Source organism: Oncorhynchus gorbuscha, linkage group LG09, assembly GCF_021184085.1.
Source record: "Oncorhynchus gorbuscha isolate QuinsamMale2020 ecotype Even-year linkage group LG09, OgorEven_v1.0, whole genome shotgun sequence".
In the NCBI taxonomy this organism is placed as follows: Eukaryota; Metazoa; Chordata; class Actinopteri; order Salmoniformes; family Salmonidae; genus Oncorhynchus; species Oncorhynchus gorbuscha.
In genome coordinates, this window is record NC_060181.1 from 71316575 (window position 1) to 71340013 (window position 23439).

General features: G+C 46.1%; 1 protein-coding gene across 2 annotated transcripts in view; it reads left to right on the forward strand.

Annotated features, from left to right (window-relative positions):
• The window catches only part of LOC124044010 (receptor tyrosine-protein kinase erbB-4-like), a 624844-nt gene that overhangs the window by 485668 nt on the left and 115737 nt on the right, over positions 1 to 23439 (forward strand). For both annotated transcript variants that reach the window (XM_046363297.1, XM_046363298.1), the window contains exons 15-17: positions 4118 to 4272; positions 7626 to 7670; positions 17747 to 17879. In XM_046363297.1, coding sequence (XP_046219253.1) covers positions 4118 to 4272; positions 7626 to 7670; positions 17747 to 17879 — 333 coding nt within the window. The remainder of the gene's footprint in view (positions 1 to 4117; positions 4273 to 7625; positions 7671 to 17746; positions 17880 to 23439) is intronic.

Below are 23439 nucleotides of genomic sequence, written 5' to 3' on the forward strand. Positions count from 1 at the left end.
TGTTCATGGGCCTGCACTGAGCCAATCTAAAACAAACAGAGAGATGGAGAGAGAGAAATGGGGAGAGAGAGATATATGTTATGTTCTTAGGCCTGCGCTTAGCCAATCTAAAACAGACATAGTTGGAGAGACATTAACTTATGTCCACAATGCTCTTAGCCAATATAAAACAGAGAGATGGAGAGTTGGAGATATGATCATAGGCCTGCTCTAAGACAAACTACAGGTTTAGGATGAACCTGCCTGGTGGGATTAACAGTAAAGCTCTATGGTCATGTATAATAGGCCTCTTCCCTAGTGCACTACTTTTGAAGGGGGCCCATAGGGACTATATAAGGAATCAAATGCACCTTGGGATGCAAGCTATATAACATCTAACAGCATGACTAGGCCTACTATACATGACCACAGAGCTTTACTGTTAATGCCACCAGGCAGGTTCATCCTAAACCTGTAGTGATGGAAACATAGTGGAGTAGGATTACATCAGTCATGTTATGACAACTGAAACCATAGCAATGACATTACATTCCACCTTTTGCTATGATTTGATCACCATGGCTAATGCCTTCTAAGGACAGAGGGAGGATGTAATAATGTCAGTCACACTCAGGATAAGCAGTTGAGAGAGGGGGAGACAGAGTCAGACACGGGTATTGAAAGAGAGCGATAGAGGGAGTGAGAGACAGAGAGGAAGAGAGAGATGTATATAGAGAAATAGATAGATAGATAATAGATAGATAGAGATAGATAGATAGTAAGTGAGAGATAGATAGTAAGTGAGATAGATAGATAGTAAGTGAGAGATAGATAGTAAGTGAGAGATAGATAGTAAGTGAGAGATAGAGAGCTAGAAAGAGAGTCAGATAGGTACACATGATGTGGAAGAGAATGATACAATTACATATTGCGATATTATTTTAGACAGTATTAAATGTATTATTTGTTTCCCCGTAACCCCTGTAACCCTAGTGGGCTGTACCTGTGTATTTTTCATCATACAGCTTGTTCTCCATCTTCTTTTTCAATGGTGAGACACTATGTTTTCAGCACTTTTATTACTATTACTGATCAAAAGTCATGTTCTCATGCTTCTCGTCTCTCTGTAGCAGACGTATAAAAGAGCAATATGTTTGTAACATCAAATCGCAATAAAATCGCAGTGTCAAATCACAATAAATACCGTATCAGTACCTAAGAATTGTGATATCCCTGGCTATCCCCAGCCCTAGAACGTACCATGCTGCTTATACTTATCCAATCCCTTGAGATCTACAGGCAGGGAGGATCGGTTTGCTTAAGTTTGATTTGGCCTACCCTCGACCTCCTTTCTCCCCTCCTCCCCTCATTTCTCCTCTAGCCATATGTTGTTCAGATGGGTCCTCTGTCCCAGATGGACTGTCACAGCCTGCTAATTGATTAACGGGCATCTCTCTCTCTCGCTCTCTCTCTCTCTCTCTCTCTCTCTCTCTCTCTCTCTCTGTCTCTCTGTCTCTCTGTCTCTCTGTCTCTCTCTCTCTCTCTCTCTCTCTCTCTCTCTCTCTCTCTCTCTCTCTCTCTTTGGCATGATATACATGATCTACACTATTGGACGCTAGCTAGCGATACAAGAGAGGTATGTTGGAGAAGCTGGGGGAGCTGTTTGGCTTATTCCTCAGTATTAAAGCTTGCATGTAGAGGGAAATACACGTCTGTAGTCGTATGGTATCTCTATATGCATAGGCTCTTACAAAAGGCTCTTATCTCTGTATGAGCTAGCCATTATGTAGCTATGTAATTGACCCTGCAGGTAGTGCCTTTAACTGTAGAGTAACTGTCATTGACACGCCATCATTATTGTATGATTTTGAATTGGGCCCCAAGGTTATACAGGCTGAAGTGGGGTTCTGCAGAATGAGCCCATAGTCAAAGTGTCTAAGTTGGATTACTGATCCAGAGTCAGTTTTGCCTATTAGATGTACAATGAATAGACAGTGAGATACTTTATGGATATGGTCCCTGGAGCCAGATGTTTAAAGTATATCACAGTAGGAGTGCTGCTTTAGGATCAGTCTTGCCTAATAAATCACAATGAATAAGATTACATGGACAGGAGGACCCTGATCCTTGATCAGCACTTATACTTTGAGGCCTTGTCTAACCCCTGCAGTAGATATATGAGGTGTGCTGTGTTGGCCCCAGTATAAATCCCTGGTAATGATGTATCGCTTGTAGCCTGGGAAAGCCTTTTATATGTTAGAGGACTGTCTATGGGAGGCGACACGTGAATTACCTTTACGACCAGCGAGCTGCTACAGCACAGCACAACGGCTTACACAGGGGGAACACACACACACACACACACACACACACACACACACACACACACACACACACACACACACACACACACACACACACACACACACACACACACACACACACACACACATTTACACACACACACACACACACACACACACACACAGACATTTACACACACACACACACACACACACACACACACACACACACACACACACACACACACACACACACACACACACACACACACACACACACACACACACACACACACACACACACACACACACACACACACACACACACACACACCACACACACACACACAGACATTTACACACACACACACACACACACAGGACACATACAAGACTGCAGCGTTGTGGTGGTCCATGATGCACTGTGTTTGGTTGAGAGATGAGATGGGGTTACTGGCTATAGTAGAGCCTATCACAGCCATGGGTATGAGACTCGTCAAACAACTGATGAAGGACCGGCTTCATTGTGATATCTATGAAGAGCCTCAATTTGCATATTTATGCCTACACACATCCACACACACACACATCCTCTCACGCCCACTCATACATATGTACACAAAACACCTCCACATACCCATGCATATTTATTTTAGTCTGATCTGTTCTGCACCTTAAGGGCTGTTGTTGCCTGTTGGGCTCCCTCTGTTGCATTTATTGATGCACATGCAGGTCCATACATTGAACTTCCTCCCTCCCCTCCACCCACCCCCTGCCGCCACTCCCCTGCCTCTTCTAGCCCATATTACCGCCATAAATTGTGTCTGTGCTGATTGTTATGGTCATTGTGTGTGCTGTGATGGATGGTTATTATCTCCGGCCCTGCTTGCTGGTGTTTTATGTGTCTCATCTTCCCCCCGTCTCCCTCCTTCCTTCGCACCCACGTTCTTCTCTCCTCTACTATCATATCTCTCGTCTCTCTCGCTCTCCCATCTCTCTCTCGCTCCTCCCGTCATCTCTCCCCCTCTAACTATCCCCATCTCTCATTTCTCTCTTTGTCTCTCTCTTTGTCTCTCTCTCTCTCTCTGTTTCCCGCTCTTATCTCTCATCTCTCTCTTTGTCTCTTTTTCTCTCTTTCTCTCTCTCTCTTTCTTTCTTTCTTTCTTTCTTTCTTTCTTTCTTTCTCTCTCTCTCTCTCTCTCACACTCTCTCTATCCCTCCCGTTCTCATCTCTCTCTTTGTCTCTAGCTCTCTAACCCCCTCTCTCTTTGTCCCCTGTCTCTGCTTGCTCTCCTCTCTTTCCTAATATTGAGTTGCACCCCCCTCCCCTTTTGCCCTAAGTACAGCATCAATTCGTCGAGGCATGGACTCTTCAATGTGTTGAAAGCATTCCACAGGGATGCTGGCCCATGTTGACTCCAATGCTTCCCACAGTTGTGTCAAGTTGGGTGGATGTCCTTTGGGTGGTGGACCGTTCTTGATACACACGGGAAACTGTTGAGCGTGAAAAACACAGCAGCGTTGCAGTTCTTGAAACAAACCGGTGCACCTGAAACAAAACCGGTGCAAACCGGTGCACCTACTACAATACCCCGTTCAAAGGCACTTACATCTCTTGTCTTGCCCATTCACCCTTAATGGCACACACACAATCCAAGTCTCAACTGTCTCAAGGCTTAAAAATCCTTCTTTAACATGTCTCCTCCCCTTCTACACTAATTGAAGTAGAGGTATTAAGTGACATAAATAATCATAGATTTGACCTATGTCATGGAAAAGGCAGGTGTTCTTAATGTTTTTCACACAGAGTATGTCTCTCTTTCTCTCTCTCTCAGGGTCCGGATCACTGTGTGAAGTGTCTCCACTTTAAAGATGGTCCTAACTGTGTGGAGAAGTGTCCCGACGGCCTTCAGGGGGCCATCAGCTTCATCTTTAAATATGCCGAGGCCAACAACGAGTGTCATCCCTGTCACTCCAACTGCACGCAGGGGTATGGTTCACACGGAGTGCATATGTGGGGTTTTGTGTGTGGGGGTTGTGGGTGTGTTTGGGGGGGCGTCGTGAACTGAATTTGTGCTTTTGTTTTTCATTGTGTACTGTGCATTTGGAAAGTATTCAGACCCTTTGACTTTTCCACTTTTTGTTACGTTACAGCCTTATTCTAAAATGGATTCAATTCATGCTTTTCCTTATCAATCTACATACAATGCCCCATAATGAAAAAGCGAAAACAGACTTTTAGACATTTTTTCAAATGTACCTTATTTACATAAGTATTCAGACCCTTTGCTATGAGACTCGAAATTGAGCTCAGGTGCATCCTGTTTCCATTGATCATCCTTGAGCTGTTTCTACAACTTGATTGGAGTCCAATTCAATTGATTGGACATGATTTGTAAAGACACACGCCAGTGCATGTCCAGAGCAAAAACAAAGCCATGAGGTCAAAGAAAGTGTTCGTAGAGCTCCGAGACAGGATTGTGTCAAGGCACAGATCCGGGGAAGGGTACCAAAACATATCTGCAGCATTGAAGGTCCCAAGAACACAGTGGCCTCCATCATTCTTAAATATACGAAGTTTGGAACCACCAAAACTCTTCCTAGAGCTGGCCGCCCGGCCAAACTGAGCAATTGAGGGAGAAGGGCCTTGGTCAGGGAGGTGACCAAGAACCCAGTGACCAAGAACACTCTGACAGAGCTCCAGAGTTCCTCTGTGGAGATGGGAGAAACTTTCAGAAGGACAACCATCTCTGCAGCCCTCCACCAATCAGGCCTTTATGGTAGAGTAGCCAGACGGAAGCCACTCCTCAGTAAAAGGCACATGACCGCCCACTTGGAGTTTGCCAAAAGGCACCTAAAGGAATCTCAGACCATGAGAAACAAGATTCTCTGGTCTGATGAAACCAAGATTGAACTCTTTGGCATGAATCACGTCCTCTCAAGCATCACGTCTGGAGGAAACCTGGCACCATAATTACGGTGAAGCATGGGCGTGGCAGCATCATGCTGTGGAGATGTTTTTCAGCGGCAGGGACTGGAAGACTAGTCATGATCGAGGGAAAGATTAACGGAGCACAGTACAGAGAGATCCTTGATAAAAACCTGCTCCGGAGAGATCAGGACCTCAGACTGGGGTGAAGGTTCACCTTACAACAGAACAATAACCCTAAGCACACAGCCAAGACAATGCAGGAGTGGCTTTGGCACAAGACTCTGAATGTCCTTGAGTGGTCCAGCCAGAGCCCGGACTTGAACCCAATCGAACAACTCTGGAGAGATCTGGAAATAGCTGTGCAGCGATGCTCCCCAACCAACCTGACATAGTTTGAGAGGATCTGCAGTGAAGAATAGGAGAAACTCCCCAAATACAGGTGTGCCAAGCTTGTAGCATCATACCCAAGAAGACTTGATGCTGTAATCGCTGCCAAAGGTACTTCAACAAAGTACTGAGTAAAGGGTTTGAATACTTATGTAAATGTCATATTTCAATGTTTTATATTTTATAAATTTGCAAACAAATCTTAAAACCTGTTTTTGTTTGTCATTATGGGGTATTGTGTGTATATTGATGAGGATAAAAAAATAAAATACAAATTTGGAATAAGGCTGTAACGTAACAACATGTGGGAAAATTCAAGGGGTCTGAATACTTTCCAAAGCACTGTATGTCTGTGTTTTGGCTTTCTGCAGAGTGTGCACGTTTATGTTGTTGTGTGCATGGTTGCGTATCACATCAGCAGTCTGAATGACTAATGACCATGGGAGGACAGAATACTGTTCATTTACTTCTACATTGTTTGTTTCACTGGCAAGACAAGGGCAGACTAATCCCCATTGTAAAGCCAAGGTCAACATGATAACCAGAGGAAAACAATATCTGTGTCATGCTCTGTTTCATCCACAGTACAACAGCTCTCAGCACAACACACACACACACACACACACACAAACACCTTGCTATGCTCCCCTCGGTGCTGACCCCTTGTAACTCGGTGTTCCCATAACCAGCCAATGTTTATCAGTGTCTCCAGACACACACACACTCACTCACTCACACGTACGCACGCACCCACAGGAACTGCAAAATACCCAGGTGAAAGAGAGGGGCTGAGAGAGAGAGAGAGAGAAGGGCTGCAAAAGAGATTCCCCTCTCCCTCTGCTCTCTGAGTGCTGTGAAGCCTGCGATGTAATGTTTAGCAGCAGAAGGAAGGAGACAGATATCATTTGGTATTGCAGTCAGTCAGTCCACCGGGCTGGCCCCGCACGTCTTGTGTTCTATTTCCTCGTGACTGGCAGACAGCCAGCTCACAACTCCATCTACCCATAACAACATTGTTACAAAATATAATGGAAATGAGTGTATCTGTGGAAATCCCATCTTGACACTTTGTCAAAATAACTGTTCCCAGGCTGCCCTTCAGTTCAGACACTCAAACAGACTCAGAGATCATCTCTGTTACTCCCCCTCTTCCTCTCCCACCAAAGTGCTATCAGGGCAATTCGTATTATTCTGTATGTAAATATGTGACACTACATTTAGTATGATATATTACGTTACGTTAGATTACATTATGAATGGAATAGCGGTCATAAAATATCATATGAATTAGAGGACGTATAGTATCATACGTCTTACCTGGTTGTACAATAGCGTACAAATTGGGTGGCGTAAATTGTCATAGTATTATAGTATACTATTATACGTCTTAATCTGAGACCAGGTTGCTTGTTGCGTTGTTGCAACAAAGGAGAATTACGGGGAGAATTTACATTAGTGGTTAGGTGAACTAACGACAAAGGTTATGATAATTTGCGTGAAAGGTTAGGTGAACTAAATACAAAGGTTAGGTGAATTTACATAGTGGGTTCGGTGAATTGGGTTACGTTTTGAATAAGGATTAGGGAATGGGTTAGCTAAAATGCTACAGTTGTCCTCGACGCGACTCGAACATGGAACCTATGGATTGCTAGACGGTCTCAGTTTACGCCCAACCTCCCTACTTTCATTTCTATCTAAAGTAACTACAACATTAGGTAGGTGTCATGCATCTTGGAGGTGCTCAGAAATACGTAAAGTATGTTTCATATGGCTCTGAGCCCAGGTTGCTCCCTCTCCCCCTACCCTCTTTACATCAAAGAGCTACACCATCCAGTATCCTGACTCCCTTATGCTCTGATTCTTGTTTCTGTACCCTTTTTTTCTCTGTGACTGTCTGTCATCGCTCGGTTCTTTCTGTGGACAGAACATACTGACACGGGTCTAGGAGCTATAGCACAGATTCAAGACACTGAGACGGACGCTGGACTGATTGATTAATTGTTTTGTTTCTCCCTCTCATCTAGGTGTATTGGACCCAGACTGCAGGACTGTATTGGCATGATGGACAGGTAAATATCTCTTCAAATCCCTACTGTCACTTCCTTCTCTGTCCCTAGGACAGACTGCCTACACACATAGAGACACAGGTTCAACTTTCATTCATTAGCCATTTGTAAGTACAAATGCATTCATTGGAATTGATCTTGGGTGAGCTCACAATAGTAAAAAAGATACTCTCGCCGACAGACAACACTGGTTGAAATACCGGCATAACAACCAACTATGCTTATATTTACCCAAAATATATGTTCCCACAACTGAGGTTAGTTAGAAAGCAAGGAGGAGAAGAAGAGAAGAAGAGAGCGAGAGAGAGCGAGAGAGACAGAGACAGAGAGAGACAGAGACAGAGAGAGACAGACATAGAGAGAGACATAGAGACAGACATAGAGACAGACATAGAGAGAGACAAAGAGAGAGACAGCGAGAGACCGAGAGGGAGAGAGAGGAGCAGGCAGGTAGTGTGAATAATGTTTAGCTCTGAGGCCAAAAGTGTGTGCATGTTTGTGTGTGCGTGTGTGTGAATCCGTGTGTGTGTCCCTGCACGGGCTTGTGTTTTACTCTGCTCTTGATAAATTGGTAGCGCTTTGCTTTTGTTCTCGTGGGGAAAAGGAAGAAAACGCCACTAACCGTTCCAAGCAAATGGATTTACGATTTCATGACAGACAGTTTGTTTCTGGGGGGAGGAGATGGGGGGTATGGGGGAGGAGGAGGGGGGAACACATGAGAGAAGGGAGTGTGGCGAGAGGAAATGAACAAGGAGGACAGAAAAGACAAGAAGAGGGGGTCAGTAACACAGGAGTTATAAAGACCCAATGGAACAGTATCCCCCTCTAGGATGATGTCCAGAAATAAACAGCACAGCAGAAGGATGCCATATTGGCTTACAACACAGACCCAAACAAAGACCTAGTGAAAAACAGTTTGCGAAGCCTCCTGATCTGAAGGCAGAGCTGAGCTGAATGAAGCTATGTATGGGCAGAGAGAGAAGGGGCAGTAATGACTGCTAATTTACTACAAGCTGGAGCCAGAGGGAAGGATTGCATCCCAAATGGTACTCCATTCCCTATATAGAGCACTACTTTTGACCAGAGCCCTGGTGGCACTAGGGAACAGGTTGCCATTTGAGACACAGACAGAGCATGCCAGACAGAGCATGCCAGACAGAGCATGCCAGACAGAGCATGCCAGACAGAGCATGCCAGACAGAGCATGCCATAGCCTGGGTCTCACTCTCCATTGATCCATTGCTCATCTATCTGAGGCAGTCTGGGGAGACTGTTGTGGTGATCTGATAGTGAGGGAGACGCTTTGGGGTGAGGAGGGGTGGAGAAGGGGTGACGCAGGGTGAAGAGGGGGTGACGCAGGGTGGAGAGGGGGTGACGCAGGGTGGAGAGGGGGTGACACAGGGTGAAGAGGGGTGATGCAGGGTGAATAGGGGTGGAGAGGGGGTGACGCAGGGTGAGGAAAGTGCTACTAGACTGATAAAGGTTGTCAGGGGAAAAACCTTCATACATATGTTGACAGCAGAGTAACACAATACACTGATAGTACTGTGGGGCATGCCAGTTTGGTAAAGTGGCTTTTTAACATTATTTTACAGAGGCTATGGTTTAACTGAGCAGAATAGCTAGGCAGCTTATAGCTGCTCGGGGCCAATGTTGAGACTACAAAGCCTCTCAACGCTCAGACAGACATATACATTTAGTTCTAGCGCTTATCTGACTTTGTGTCAACCGCTGCTGTGTGAGGCTGTCTCACATAATAGAGACTAGACGTACTGTCATCTGCACTGTCTGACACCCTCTGGACTTGTACCTTCTCTCACACACACACACTCAGTCTTGTACAGCTAACCTTGTGGGGACACAATTCTAAATCCTATTTTCCTAACCCTAGCCCTAACCCGTACTCTTACCCTAACTCTAACCTTAACCTAAAAACCTAACCTTAACCAAAATCATCAGAATTCTGTACCTCCACCATAACCTCAAAACAGAACATCACACTAGAAGAAAGACAAGCCCGAGCTAAAGTAAGGAAACACAAACATAGACCCAGAAAATCAGCAAACAAAAGCTCAAAGATCATTATTATGGACAACCAAGAGTACCTCTCTGAAGCCCACCGACAACTCTCTAGTACACACCATTATACTCCTATCCCTGCTTCTACACAGATCTAGACGCAAATAAAAAATCAGACAGATAATATCAGATCTCTACGGAAAGAAATACATTACACATAGACAAAAGGAATATCTAGATGGACCAGAATTACCCAGACAGAGACTCTTCTATTTCTGCCCTAAGATCCACCAAACACCAGATACATGGACAGTCCCTTTTGAGGTCCTGAAGGGGAAAACTATTGTGTCAGACTGTGTGAGTGTGTCCTCGCCAGCAGCCAAATCCATTGACTACCTCCTCACTCCCATCTCACAAAATCACCCAAGCTACCACATACCATTTCATAGACACACTTCACAACATTCCAGTCCCAGCACATGCATACCTATTCACTCTAGATATAGATTATCTCTACACCAACATAGATATCTTGTCATGTTTGACAGCAGTGGAATCTATTCTCCGGAGATATCCAGATCCATATAGACCAGACTCACACCTCCTACAGCTTCTAGAACTTGGCTAAAGAAACAATGATTTCACATTTAATAATAAACACTACAGTACGTACAGATTTATGGGACGACGATAGGTAAAACGTTCACCCCAGCCTATGCTAATATTGATATGGCAGACTGGGAGTTGAGAGTCCCGGCCAAAGGCCCTGGAGAGTCCTGGCCAAAGGCCCATTGCTTCCCATGTTTTATAGACGATACCTGGATGATATGGGTGTGTGGGAACATGATCTGGTACATTTCACAACATTCATTGAAATACTCAGCAACCATCATCCTACCATAACAGTTAAATGTGTCATCCACCCACATACAATCAATCTTTTATTCCAGATACTGACACGCAAATAGTCTCTATACAAACAAAGTATATTTCAAGGACACAGACACACATGCCCTACTCCACAATTCCAGTTATCACCCAAGACATCCAATCACGGGCATTGTCAAATCACAACTCATGAGATTCCATAGACTATGTACACAACAGAATGACTTTCATTCACCCACACAGACCCTATTTAGTGCACTGGGGAAGAGGGGATACTCAAAGCAGTCACGGAGGTACATAAAGGCAAACACACTGGCAGGCCTCATCCAGAACAGAATGTTTGATCCCCCAACCCTAACACACTGGCAGGCCTCATCCAGAACAGAATGTTTGATCCCCCAACCCTAACACACTGGCAGGCCTCATCCAGAACAGAATGTTTGATCCCCCAACCCTAACACACTGGCAGGCCTCATCCAGAACAGAATGTTTGATCCCCCAACCCTAACACACTGGCAGGCCTCATCCAGAACAGAATGTTTGATCCCCCAACCCTAACACACTGGCAGGCCTCATCCAGAACAGAATGTGTGATCCCCCCCAACCCCAACACACTGGCAGGCCTCATCCAGAACAGAATGTTTGATCCCCCAACCCTAACACACTGGCAGGCCTCATCCAGAACAGAAGGTGTGATCCCCCAACCCTAACACACTGGCAGGCCTCATACAGAACAGGATGTTTGATCCCCCCAACCCTAACACACTGGCAGGCCTCATCCATAACAGAATGTTTGATCCCCCAACCCTAACACACTGGCAGGCCTCATCCAGAACATAATGTTTGATCCCCCAACCCTAACACACTGGCAGGCCTCATCCATAACAGAATGTTTGATCCCCCAACCCTAACACACTGGCAGGCCTCATCCAGAACAGAATGTTTGATCCCTCAACCCTAACACACTGACAGGCCTCATCCAGAACAGAATGTTTGATCCTACCAACCCTAACACACTGGCAGGCCTCATCCAGAACAGAATGTTTGATCCCCCAACCCTAACACACTGGCAGGCCTCATCCATAACAGAATGTTTGATCCCCCAACCCTAACACACTGGCAGGCCTCATCCAGAACAGAATGTTTGACCCTGCCCAAACCTAACACACTGGCAGGCCTCATCCAGAACTGAATGTTTGATCCCCCAACCCTAACACACTGGCAGGCCTCATCCAGAACAGAATGTTTGATCCCTCAACCCTAACACACTGGCAGGCCTCATCCAGAACAGAATGTTTGATCCCCCCAACCCTAACACACTGGCAGGCCTCATCCAGAGCAGAATGTTTGATCCCCCCAACCCTAACACACTGGCAGGCCTCATCCAGAACAGAATGTTTGATCCCCCAACCCTAACACATTGACAGGCCTCATGCAGAACAGAATGTTTGACCCCCCCAACCCTAACACATTGGCTGGCCTCATCCAGAACAGAATGTTTGATCCCCACCACCCCTAACACACTGGCAGGCTTCATCCAGAACAGAATGTTTGATCCCCCCAACCCTAACACACTGGCAGGCCTCATCCAGAACAGAATGTTTGATCCCCCAACCCTAACACACTGGCAGGCCTCATCCAGAGCAGAATGTTTGATCCCCCAACCCTAACACACTGGCAGGCCTCATCCAGAACCGAATGTTTGATCCCCCCAACCCCAACACACTGGCAGGCCTCATCCAGAACAGAATGTTTGATCCCCCAACCCTAACACACTGGTAGGCCTCATCCAGAACAGAATGTTTGATCCCCCAACCCTAACACATTGGCAGGCCTCATGCAGAACAGAATGTTTGATCCCCCAACCCTAACCATTGGCAGGCCTCATCCAGAACATAATGTTTGATCCCCCAACCCTAACACACTGGCAGGCCTCATGCAGAACAGAATGTTTGATCCCCCAACCCTAACACATTGACAGGCCTCATGCAGAACAGAATGTTTGACCCCCCCAACCCTAACACACTGGCAGGCCTCATCCAGAACAGAATGTTTGATCCCCCAACCCTAACACACTGGCAGGCTTCATCCAGAACAGAATGTTTGATCCCCCAACCCTAACACACTGGCAGGCCTCATCCAGAACAGAATGTTTGATCCCCCAACCCTAACACACTGGCAGGCCTCATCCAGAACAGAATGTTTGATCCCCCAACCCTAACACACTGGCAGGCCTCATCCAGAACAGAATGTTTGATCCCCCAACCCTAACACACTGGCAGGCCTCATCCAGAGCAGAATGTTTGATCCCCCCAACCCTAACACAATGGCAGCTCTCACCCAGAACCGAATGTTTGAACCCCCAACCCCAACACACTGGCAGGCCTCATCCAGAACAGAATGTTTGATCCCCCAACCCTAACACACTGGTAGGCCTCATCCAGAACAGAATGTTTGATCCCCCAACCCTAACACACTGGCAGTCCTCACCCAGAACAGAATGTTTGATCCCACAACTCTAACACATTGGCAGTCCTCACCCAGAACAGAATGCTTGATCCCCCCCAACCCTAACACACTGGCATTCCTCACCCAGAACAGAATATTTCATCCCCCAACCCTAACACACTGGCAGTCCTCACCCAGAACAGAATGTTTAACCCCCCCAACCCTAACACATTGGCATTCTTCACCCAGAACAGAATACTTGATCCCCCTAACCTTAACCCCAATCTTAACCCCAAAACTAACCCCAACCCTGACCCTAACCTTAACCCCAACCCTAAACCTAACCCCAACCCTAATCCCAAACCAAACCCCAATCCTAACCTTAACCCCAACCATAACCTTAACCCTGCAGAACTCTGGACCAGGCACTGACTCCTGATCTGGACTAACAGCCCACACCTATCTTAACCCTTTCCTGATTCTGGGTCCGTATCCCTATCCCCACCATCCTATCCCTGTCCTCCACCCTCAGACCTTTCCCAGACCCCGGGTTCCTATCCCCCCAACAGATACAGAACCACAGATTATACCCCCCATCAGCACCTTCTCAGACATAAACAGACTCCTTCATTCCAGACTCAAAGCCGCATTCACCCAAACACAACGTACATTCCCCCCCACTCCAGGGATTCCGACCTATATCAGCATTCTGCAGAAACCCCAACCTAAGGGATCTTTTAGTCTATGCAACATTTTCCAATAAACCCAGTCCTAAACCACTTACTGAACAACAGTACTATCGACAACTTCCAACCATTCACAATCCACATGCACAAAGCTCCAGTCCTATCCCACAACTCATGACCAATCAGAGCACTAACATTATCTATGCTATAACATGCACATTATGCCACAACATTTCTATAGGAGAAACCAGTCACACATTCTTGACACACCTCAAACAGCACCTCTACACGATGAAAAAAAAACATATTACAAACACACCTGGTAAAACACTTTCAAAACCACCCTACAACCTCCCTCTGCATCACCGGTCTGGAGATGAAAGCCTCCTTGACCACAGGCCAGAGAAGGGCAGCTGAATCCAGGTGGATAGAGAAACCGACCGTGGCTCCACTTGGTATAAATGGTAAAGAGTAGGATAAAGCATTGACAGTGGGAGTTAGTGAGGGCCTAATTAAGAGAGCTGGAGAGGCCAGTTCAATAAACAATGATGTATTTATTTACTCAATCTGGTTTTGTCTTTTTTATATTTTATATTTAATTATATAATATCAAGCTCTTTAACATAGCACTTATCTTTGGAGCACTTAATCCCTTCATCCTTTGGGGGGGATTTCCAATTATGTACTTATTTAGTTGATCCAGTTTGCGTCTTTTATTATGATTTTATTTTCTACTTTTTTTTTATGAACGTTTTTTTATCCTCAGCACTTTATCAATAATTGTCTTCCTCCTGTTGTTGAACTGTTTTGGTGACCCCTCTGAGCTCTCGGGTTTTCATGTTCTCTCTAACCCTAGCTCCTAATCCTAAACCTAACCCTAGCTCCTAACCCTAAACCTAACCCTAGCTCCTAACCCTGAACCTAACCCTAGCTCCTAACCCTGAACCTAACCCTAGCTCCTAACCCTAACCCTGAACCTAACCCTAGCTCCTAACCCTAACCCTAACCCTAAACCTAACCCTAGCTCCTAACCCTGAACCTAACCCTAGCTCCTAACCCTAAACCTAACCCTAGCTCCTAACCCTAAACCTAACCCTAAACCTAACCCTAAACCTAACCCTGAACCTAACCCTAGCTCCTAACCCTAAACCTAACCCTAGCTCCTAACCCTAAACCTAACCCTAAACCTAACCCTAGCTCCTAACCCTGAACCTAACCCTAGCTCCTAACCCTAAACCTAACCCTAGCTCCTAACCCTGAACCTAACCCTAGCTCCTAACCCTAAACCTAACCCTAGCTCCTAACCCTAAACCTAACCCTAGCTCCTAACCCTAAACCTAACCCTAGCTCCTAACCCTAAAACTAACCCTAGCTCCTAACCCTAAACCTAACTCTAGCTCCTAACCCTAAAACTAACCCTAGCTCCTAACCCTAAACCTAACTCTAGCTCCTAACCCTAAAACTAACCCTAGCTCCTAACCCTGAACCTAACCCTAGCTCCTAACCCTAAACCTAACCCTAGCTCCTAACCCTAAACCTAACCCTAGCTCCTAACCCTAAACATAACCCTAGCTCCTAACCCTAAAACTAGCCCTAGCACCTAACCCTAAACCTAACCCTAGCTCCTAACCCTAAACCTAACCCTAGCTCCTAACCCTAAACCTAACCCTAGCTCCTAACCCTAAAACTAACCCTAGCTCCTAACCCTAAACCTAACCCTAGCTCCTAACCCTAAACCTAACCCTAGACTTAACCCTAGCTCCTAGCCCTAGCTCCTAACCCTAAACCTAACCCTAGCTCCTAACCCTAAACCTAACCCTAGCTCCTAACCCTGAACCTAACCCTAGCTCCTAACCCTAAACCTAACCCTAGCTCCTAACCCTAAACCTAACCATAAACCTAACCCTAGCTCCTAACCCTGAACCTAACCCTAGCTCCTAACCCTAAAACTAACCCTAGCTCCTAACCCTAACCCTAACTCTAGCTCCTAACCCTAAAACTAACCCTAGCTCCTAACCCTGAACCTAACCCTAGCTCCTAACCCTAAACCTAACCCTAGCTCCTAACCCTAAACCTAACCCTAGCTCCTAACCCTAAAACTAACCCTAGCTCCTAACCCTAAAACTAACCCTAGCTCCTAACCCTAAAACTAACCCTAGCTCCTAACCCTAAAACGAACCCTAGCTCCTAACCCTAAAACTAACCCTAGCTCCTAACCCTAGCTCCTAACCCTAGCTCCTAACCCTAGCTCCTAACCCTAGCTCCTAACCCTAGCTCCTAACCCTAAAACTAACCCTAGCTCCTAACCCTAAACCTAACCCTAGCTCCTAACCCTAAAACTTACCCTAGCTCCTAACCCTAAAACTAACCCTAGCTCCTAACCCTAAAACTTACCCTAGCTCCTAACCCTAAAACTAACCCTAGCTCCTAACCCTAAAACTAACCCTAGCTCCTAACACTAATCCTGAACGTAATTCTAACCGCAACACTAATTCTAACCTTAACCTAAACCAACTGGGGACAACAAAACATCCCCAGTTGGTCAAATTTTCTGTTTGTTTACTATTTATTTACTGTGGGGACTTCTGGTCCTCACAAGAATAGTTAAACATGTCCACGCACGCACGCATGCACATGCACGCACGTACAAACGACGCACGCACACACACACGCACACGCACACGCACACGCACACACGCACGCACGCACGCACGCACGCACGCACACACACACACACACACACACACACACACACACACACACACACACACAGGCACACTCACAAACTTTCCCTCCACACACACATACAGTATATACACACTGATTATCATGCTGGCTCGAAATAACAAAAGAGAAAAGGGATGCCGCTCAACAAACACTCTGTCTGCTTTTGACTTATTCCCCCACTCTCCACTCTCCATTTGGGTGCACCACTACAAATGTTCACTCGGAGTATGCCTAGACCTGCATACAACTATGTCTCTTGAAGCCACTTCCTGCCGAAAGCACCATGCAGTGCCTTAGTAAAGTAAATCCATCCCTGTAATATTGTGTAGGAGAGAGGTAGAGCTGGGAGAATGAGGATGTTTGTGTCCCAAATGACACCCTATTCTCTATGGGCTCAGGTCAAAAGTAGTGCACTACATAGGGAAAAGGGGGCCATTTGGGAAGCACACGATGAGTGAAAGATTGGGAGTTGTTTCATGCGATTCCAAATGAAGTGAGCTGAGGGTGATAACGTTTAATGGGACCTGCTCTTCTCTGTGATCTACCAGACCTGCTCATAGCTTTCCTGCTGATTTAAAGCACGACTGGAGTGTGCCGAAGCACCGCCACTTTCATCTCTTTTGCACTGTTCTGTTCTTCCGTGTGCTCGCAAGCCAAATTAGCCCTTTTATTAAGATAGAGGATAGGCACATTCACTCAGATACACCATTTCATCTCACTTCTCATCCACAATATACTGTGGATACGTCCCAAATGCCACCCTTTTCCCTATTAAGTGCACCATTTTTTTTACACAGCCATAGGGACATAACTCAATGCTCCCAGTGCAGGCAGATAGACAGAAAGACAGACAGGGGTGTAGAGGGTTCGAGAGATCATGGACAAGGCTGACAAGCAGCAGAACATGTTGTCTTCTCCTGACTTTCATTTCCTTCCCTTCTTCTTTCAACTTACTGCCTAATTTTGTAACAGGACACTTGTAGATGTTAGATCATGTATTTTGTCAAAGGTTGTAAGCTAAGTAATAATTGTCCTAATTCTGGTTAGCCAAGTCTGTTGTGACATCTGGAGTAAGTGCTTATCAGACCTGGGTTTAAATAGTATATGTTTTCTATCAAATATTTTGAGCATTTGATTAAGCCTGCTTGGACTGCCAGGTGGATAAACTATTCTATCGGTTCCACTTTACCAGACAATAGTAGCTCAATCAAGCGCAGCTAAATGATTAGAAAGAAAACAAATAAGAAGGTTTGGTAACTAGTATCCAGTACTGTGGCCCTATCTCACATCTCTCTCCCTCCTCTCCCTCAGGACTCCCTTGATTGCTGCCGGGGTGATAGGGGGCCTCTTCGTCGTGGTCATTGTGGCTCTGAGTGTAGCCGTGTCTGTCCGCAGGAAGAGCATCAAGAAGAAGAGAGCCCTGCGACGCTTCCTCGAGACAGAGGTATGGCGTGTGAACACACACACACACACACCCGGGACAAGGGTAAGGGCCTCCTGAGATGTGGCTCATAGAAAAAGCTTCCATTGGTCTCATCAAAATATAGGGAATAGGGTGCCTTGAGACACAGACCGAATTTAGAGACTCTCAATAAGACACAGACTGATTGGTTTGATGTTTCAGTTATAGATCTCAATTGGGACAATAAAGATATCGAATGATTGATGGAAGTAATAATTAAAGAAAACAGGAGTGAATTGGATCCTACATCCTAGTAGCCTTAGTGAAAAGGACGTCACTTACTGCTCTATGAAGAGCTGTAATAACAGCCTTGTGCTTAATGGTATGTGATGTAGTCTATGATGTGTTCTGTGATGTGTGTAGGGCCTCTGGTGGCTGGGGCCCGGGGCTATGAGAACACAGAGAGAGCTTAGGGAATAGACCGACAGAGAGGAGAGGAGGTAGAGAGCATCATCTCCAGCTCAAACAAATCACTTTCTCCTCTGAGGCCTTTCTCCCTCCTTCCTCTCTCCCTCCTTTCTCTCCTCTCCTCTGTGGCCTCTCTCCCTCCTCTCCCTCCTTCTTCCTTCCTCTCTCCCTCCTCTCCCTCTCTTTCTCTCCTCTCTGTGGCCTCTCTCCCTCCTCTCCCTTCTCTCTCCCTCCTCTCTCCCTCCTCTCCCTTCTCTCCCCCTCCTTTCCTTTGTTACGGTATAGAACATGAGAACTTCTTTGAAACGGATGTTCTACACAAAAATACCATCAACCCTGGACCCACTCACATGGAACTCACTCTGAACAAGGCTTCCAAGCAACACAAATACAATACCACATCACACCGTGTTAAATTAACGAGCATCTTTTTGCTCTACTTCTATAGGCAGTGTTCCACTGTATTGTACCTAGTCCATAAATGTGAACAAAACTACCAATACTGTATAACCATTACTATACTCCTGCTTCCTGTTTACAAACAGAAGGTCAAACAGGAAGTACATGTGACGCGCTCCATTGTGAAATGGTGCACCGAAGCAGAGGCTATGCTGCAGGACTGCTTTGCGAGCACTGACTGGAATATGTTCCAGGACTCTGCCAATAGCATCGAAGAACTAACCACCTCCGTCACCGGCTTCATCAGAAAATGCAACGTTGACGTTGTCCCAACTGTGAAGGTATGCTGATTCCCCAATCAAAAACCCTGGATTAACATTGAGGAATGCCCTAAGCTAAAGGACAGAGCTACCACAAACAGGACTATCGCAGCAGACCCTGAGGCTATGGCAGAGGACACAAACTCGCACAAGAAGTCCCACTATGACCTCCGAAGAACCATCAAACAGGCAAAAGGACAATATAGGAACAAGGTGGACTCCTATTACACCGGCTCCGATGTTCGACCCGTGTGGCAGGAGCTACAGTCCATTAAGGATTACAAAGGATGCCTCTCTACTAGACGACCTCAACACTTCGACAAGTTCATGAGGGCCCCAGCCATCCCAGAGGAATAGGTAATCCCGTTCTCTGAGGCTGATGTGAATAAGGCTTTTAATCTAGTCAACACTCGCAAGGCCCCGGGGCAGGACGGTATTCCAGGGTACGTTCTCAGAGCATGCACAGCCCAGCTGGCAGGCATCTTCACTGTCATTTTCAACCTCTCCTTGTACCAGTCTGTAATCCCCACATCTCAAGCTGACCCACATCATTCCTGTTCCCAAGAACTCTGAGGCTACCTGCCATAATGACTACAGCACTACCATCACTGTAGCACTCAGATCTGTAACCATGAAGTGCTTTGAAAGGCTGGTCATGGCTCACATCAAAACCATCATCCCAGACACCCTGGACCCACTCCAATTTCTATACTGCCCCAACATATCTACAGATGATGCAATCTCAATTGCACTCCACACTGCCCTCTCTCACCTGGACAAGAGACATACCTATGTGAGAATGCCGTTCAACAACATAGTTCCCTCTCATCACCAAGGTTGGGACCCTGGGACTGAACACTTCCCTCTGCAACTGGATCCTGGACTTCATGCCGGGCCAACCCTAGGTGGTGAGAATATGTAACAAGACCTCCGACACGAGGACCTCCGACATGAGGATCACCTCAACACGGGGGCCCCCCAGTGGTGTATGCTTAGCCCCCCTCAGTACTACCTGTTCACCCACCACTGTGTGGCCACGCACGACTCCAAATCCATCATCAAGATTGCTGACGACACCAAGGTGGTAGGCCTGATCACCAACAGCGATGAGGAAGTCAGAGACCTGGCAGTGTGGTGTCAGGACAACAACCTCTCCATCAACATCAACAAGACCAAGGAATTGACCCAGGATAGTTGTGAAGAAGTCACGGCGCACCTATTCTCCCTCAGGAGGATGAAGTAATTAGGCGTGGCCCCTCAGATCCTCTGGAATTTTTACAGCTGCACCATCGAGAGAATCCTGACTGGTTGTATCACCATCTGGTATGGCAACCGCACTGCCCGCCATCGGAAGGCCATACAGAGGATGGTGTGGCCGGCCCAGCGCATCACTAGGGGCAGCTCTCAGCCATCCAGGACGTACATAATATATACATGTGGACATCCCTACAAATTTGTGGATTTGGCTATTTCAGCCACACCCATTGCTGTATAAAATCAAGCACACAATCATGCAATCTCTCGTAAAATTTCTGCCCTGCTAGAGTTGCCACGGTCAACTGTAAGTGCAAAAGTCTAGGAGCAACAACGGCCAAGCCGCGAAGTGGTAAGCCACACAAGCTCACAAAATGGGACCGCTAATGCTGAAGCATGTAGCTCATTAATATTGTATGTCCTCGGTTGCAACACTCACTACCGAGTTCCAAACGGCCTCTGGAAGCACAAGAACTGTTCGGGAGCTTCATGTGCAGCCGTTCACAAGCCTGAGATCACCATGCGCAATGCCATGTGTCGGCTGGAGTAGTGTAAAGCTCGCTGCCATTGAACTCTGGAGCAGTGGAAACGTGTTCTCTGGAGTGATGAATCATGCTTCACCGTCTGGCGGACTAATCTGGGTTTGGTGGATGCCAGGACAACCCAATGAATAGTGCCTGTAAAACTGTCAAGTTTGGTGGAAGAGGACTATTGGTCTGGGGCTGTTTTTCATGGTCCGGGCTAGGCCCCTTACTTCCAGTGAAGGGAAATCTTAATGCTACAGCATACAATGGCATTCTAGACGATTCTGTGCTTACAACTTTGTGGCAACAGTTTGGGGAAGACCCTTTCCTGTTTCAGCATGACAATTCCTTCGTGCATTAAAGCGAGGTCTATACAGAAATGGTTTGTGAGAAATATTGCCAGAGACTCCAGACACTCGCGACATGGACTGTTGTCCACCCTCCCGTCTGGCAGGCGGTGCCGGTGCATCAAGGCTCAGACCAACAGACTCCTGAACAGCTTCTATCCCCTGGCCGTAACACTGTTAAACGCTGCTGTCCCTCTTCCACAGACTATCCACACTGACTCTATACCCATCCAGAGGTCTCTACAACACTCAGACACACATACCTTCACTGTCACTCTTACTCACACGCACACACACATACTCGCATACACACACACTTACATTCACCCTCACTTTCACATTCGTTACTTACGCCACACTTACACACACATACCCTCACTTCTACGCTGCTGCTAAAATAATGATTGATTAGATGTATTACTACCACTATGCTGCTGTTCTTTGATTATTGATTGCCATTACCATTAGTATTTATCTATTTATCCTGCTACTGGTCACTATTACAACTGTTTACATGTACAGTTGTAAATTGTCACCCTTCCACTTTTCTTGACTAATTCTCTATTTCTTGAAATTGAAAAAATTAATTGGTCTCAACATTGTATTATTGGATTTTCATCATTGCAGAGCAAATTTTATTTTTGGAAACTTAAGTTTACCATTTTAATTTAGAAAATACAGACAAATGGCATGGACAAAATTATTGGCACCTCAGAACTAGAACTTCATTGCACTGCCTTTGGCAAAGATAACTGCCAACAAATGCTTCTTGTAGCAATCAATGAGCTTGCTGCACCTTTCCACTGGCAATTTAGCCCCCTGTTCAGCAGCAAACCGCTCTAGTTCTTGAACCTCAGGAGGCTGAAGGAATTTGTCTTGGCTCCTAAGACCCTGACAAACCTCTACAGATGGAAGACAAAATAAGACAAAATAAGGACAAAAGAAGGACAGAAGAAAAAGGAAAAGAAAGAGGACAACAAAGTGAAACAGTCAGCACTTCTATTGCAACTTCGTATTTCGTCGTCCTAACGTAGTCTACACTGCTATCTGCCCAGCAGCTAGCCAGCTAGCAAACGTCCACCGTCTACCGAATAGCAGCACTGTAGAAACTATTACACTCAACTGAACGACTTGATTAGTGTAGTGTTAGCTAGCTACATAGTTGTCTTTGCTGTCTTCGTATCCAAGATAATTGTGTAGTTTAGAGCGTGTAGTCTTAGAGTGATTATCTTAATTTACCGAGGTTAGCTAGCCAGCTATTTGTCGTCCTTAACGTAGGAGACACTGCTAGCTAGCCAACAGCTAGCCAACGTCTACTGAATAGAACTTCCGCACTCAACAACCCGGTCGCATTCCGCTTCGCTCCACAGGTAGTATCACATTTTTCATTTCATTTCATTACAGCACAACGGTTTGATTTGTTTGATCGTAGCTAGCTACATAGCTAGCTACATAGCCGTCTGTGTATCAAAGATAATTGTGTAGTCTAGAGCGATTTTCTAGGTTAGCTAGCCAGCTATTGTCGTTCTTTTAACGCAACGTAACGTAATCAACGCTGCTAGCTAGCCAGCTAGCCCCGAATAGCAGCACTGTAGAAACTACTACACTCAACGGAACGACTTGATTAGTGTAGTGTCAACAACGCAGCCACTGTCAGCTAGCCTACAAAGTCAACAACGCAGCCACTGCCAGCTAGCCTACTTCAGCAGTACTGTATCATTTTTAATAATTTTAGTCAATAAGATTCTTGCTACGTAAGCTTAACTTTCTGAACATTCGAGACGTGTAGTCCACTTGTCATTCCAATCTCCTTGCATTAGCGTAGCCTCTTCTGTAGCCTGTCAACTATGTGTCTGTCTATCCCTGTTCTCTCCTCTCTGCACAGACCATACAAACGCTCCACACCGCGTGGCCGCTGCCACCCTAATCTGGTGGTCCCAGCGCGCACGACCCACGTGGAGTTCCAGGTCTCCGGTAGCCTCTGGAACTGCCGATCTGCAGCCAACAAGGCAGAGTTCATCTCAGCCTATGCCTCCCTCCAGTCCCTCGACTTCTTGGCACTGACAGAAACATGGATCACCACAGATAACACTGCTACTCCTACTGCTCTCTCTTCGTCCGCCCACGTGTTCTCGCACACACCGAGAGCTTCTGGTCAGCGGGGTGGTGGCATAGGGATCCTTATCTCTCCCATGTGGTCATTCTCTCTTTCTCCCCTTACCCATCTGTCTATCGCCTCCTTTGAATTTCATGCTGTCACAGTTACCAGCCCTTTCAAGCTTAACATCCT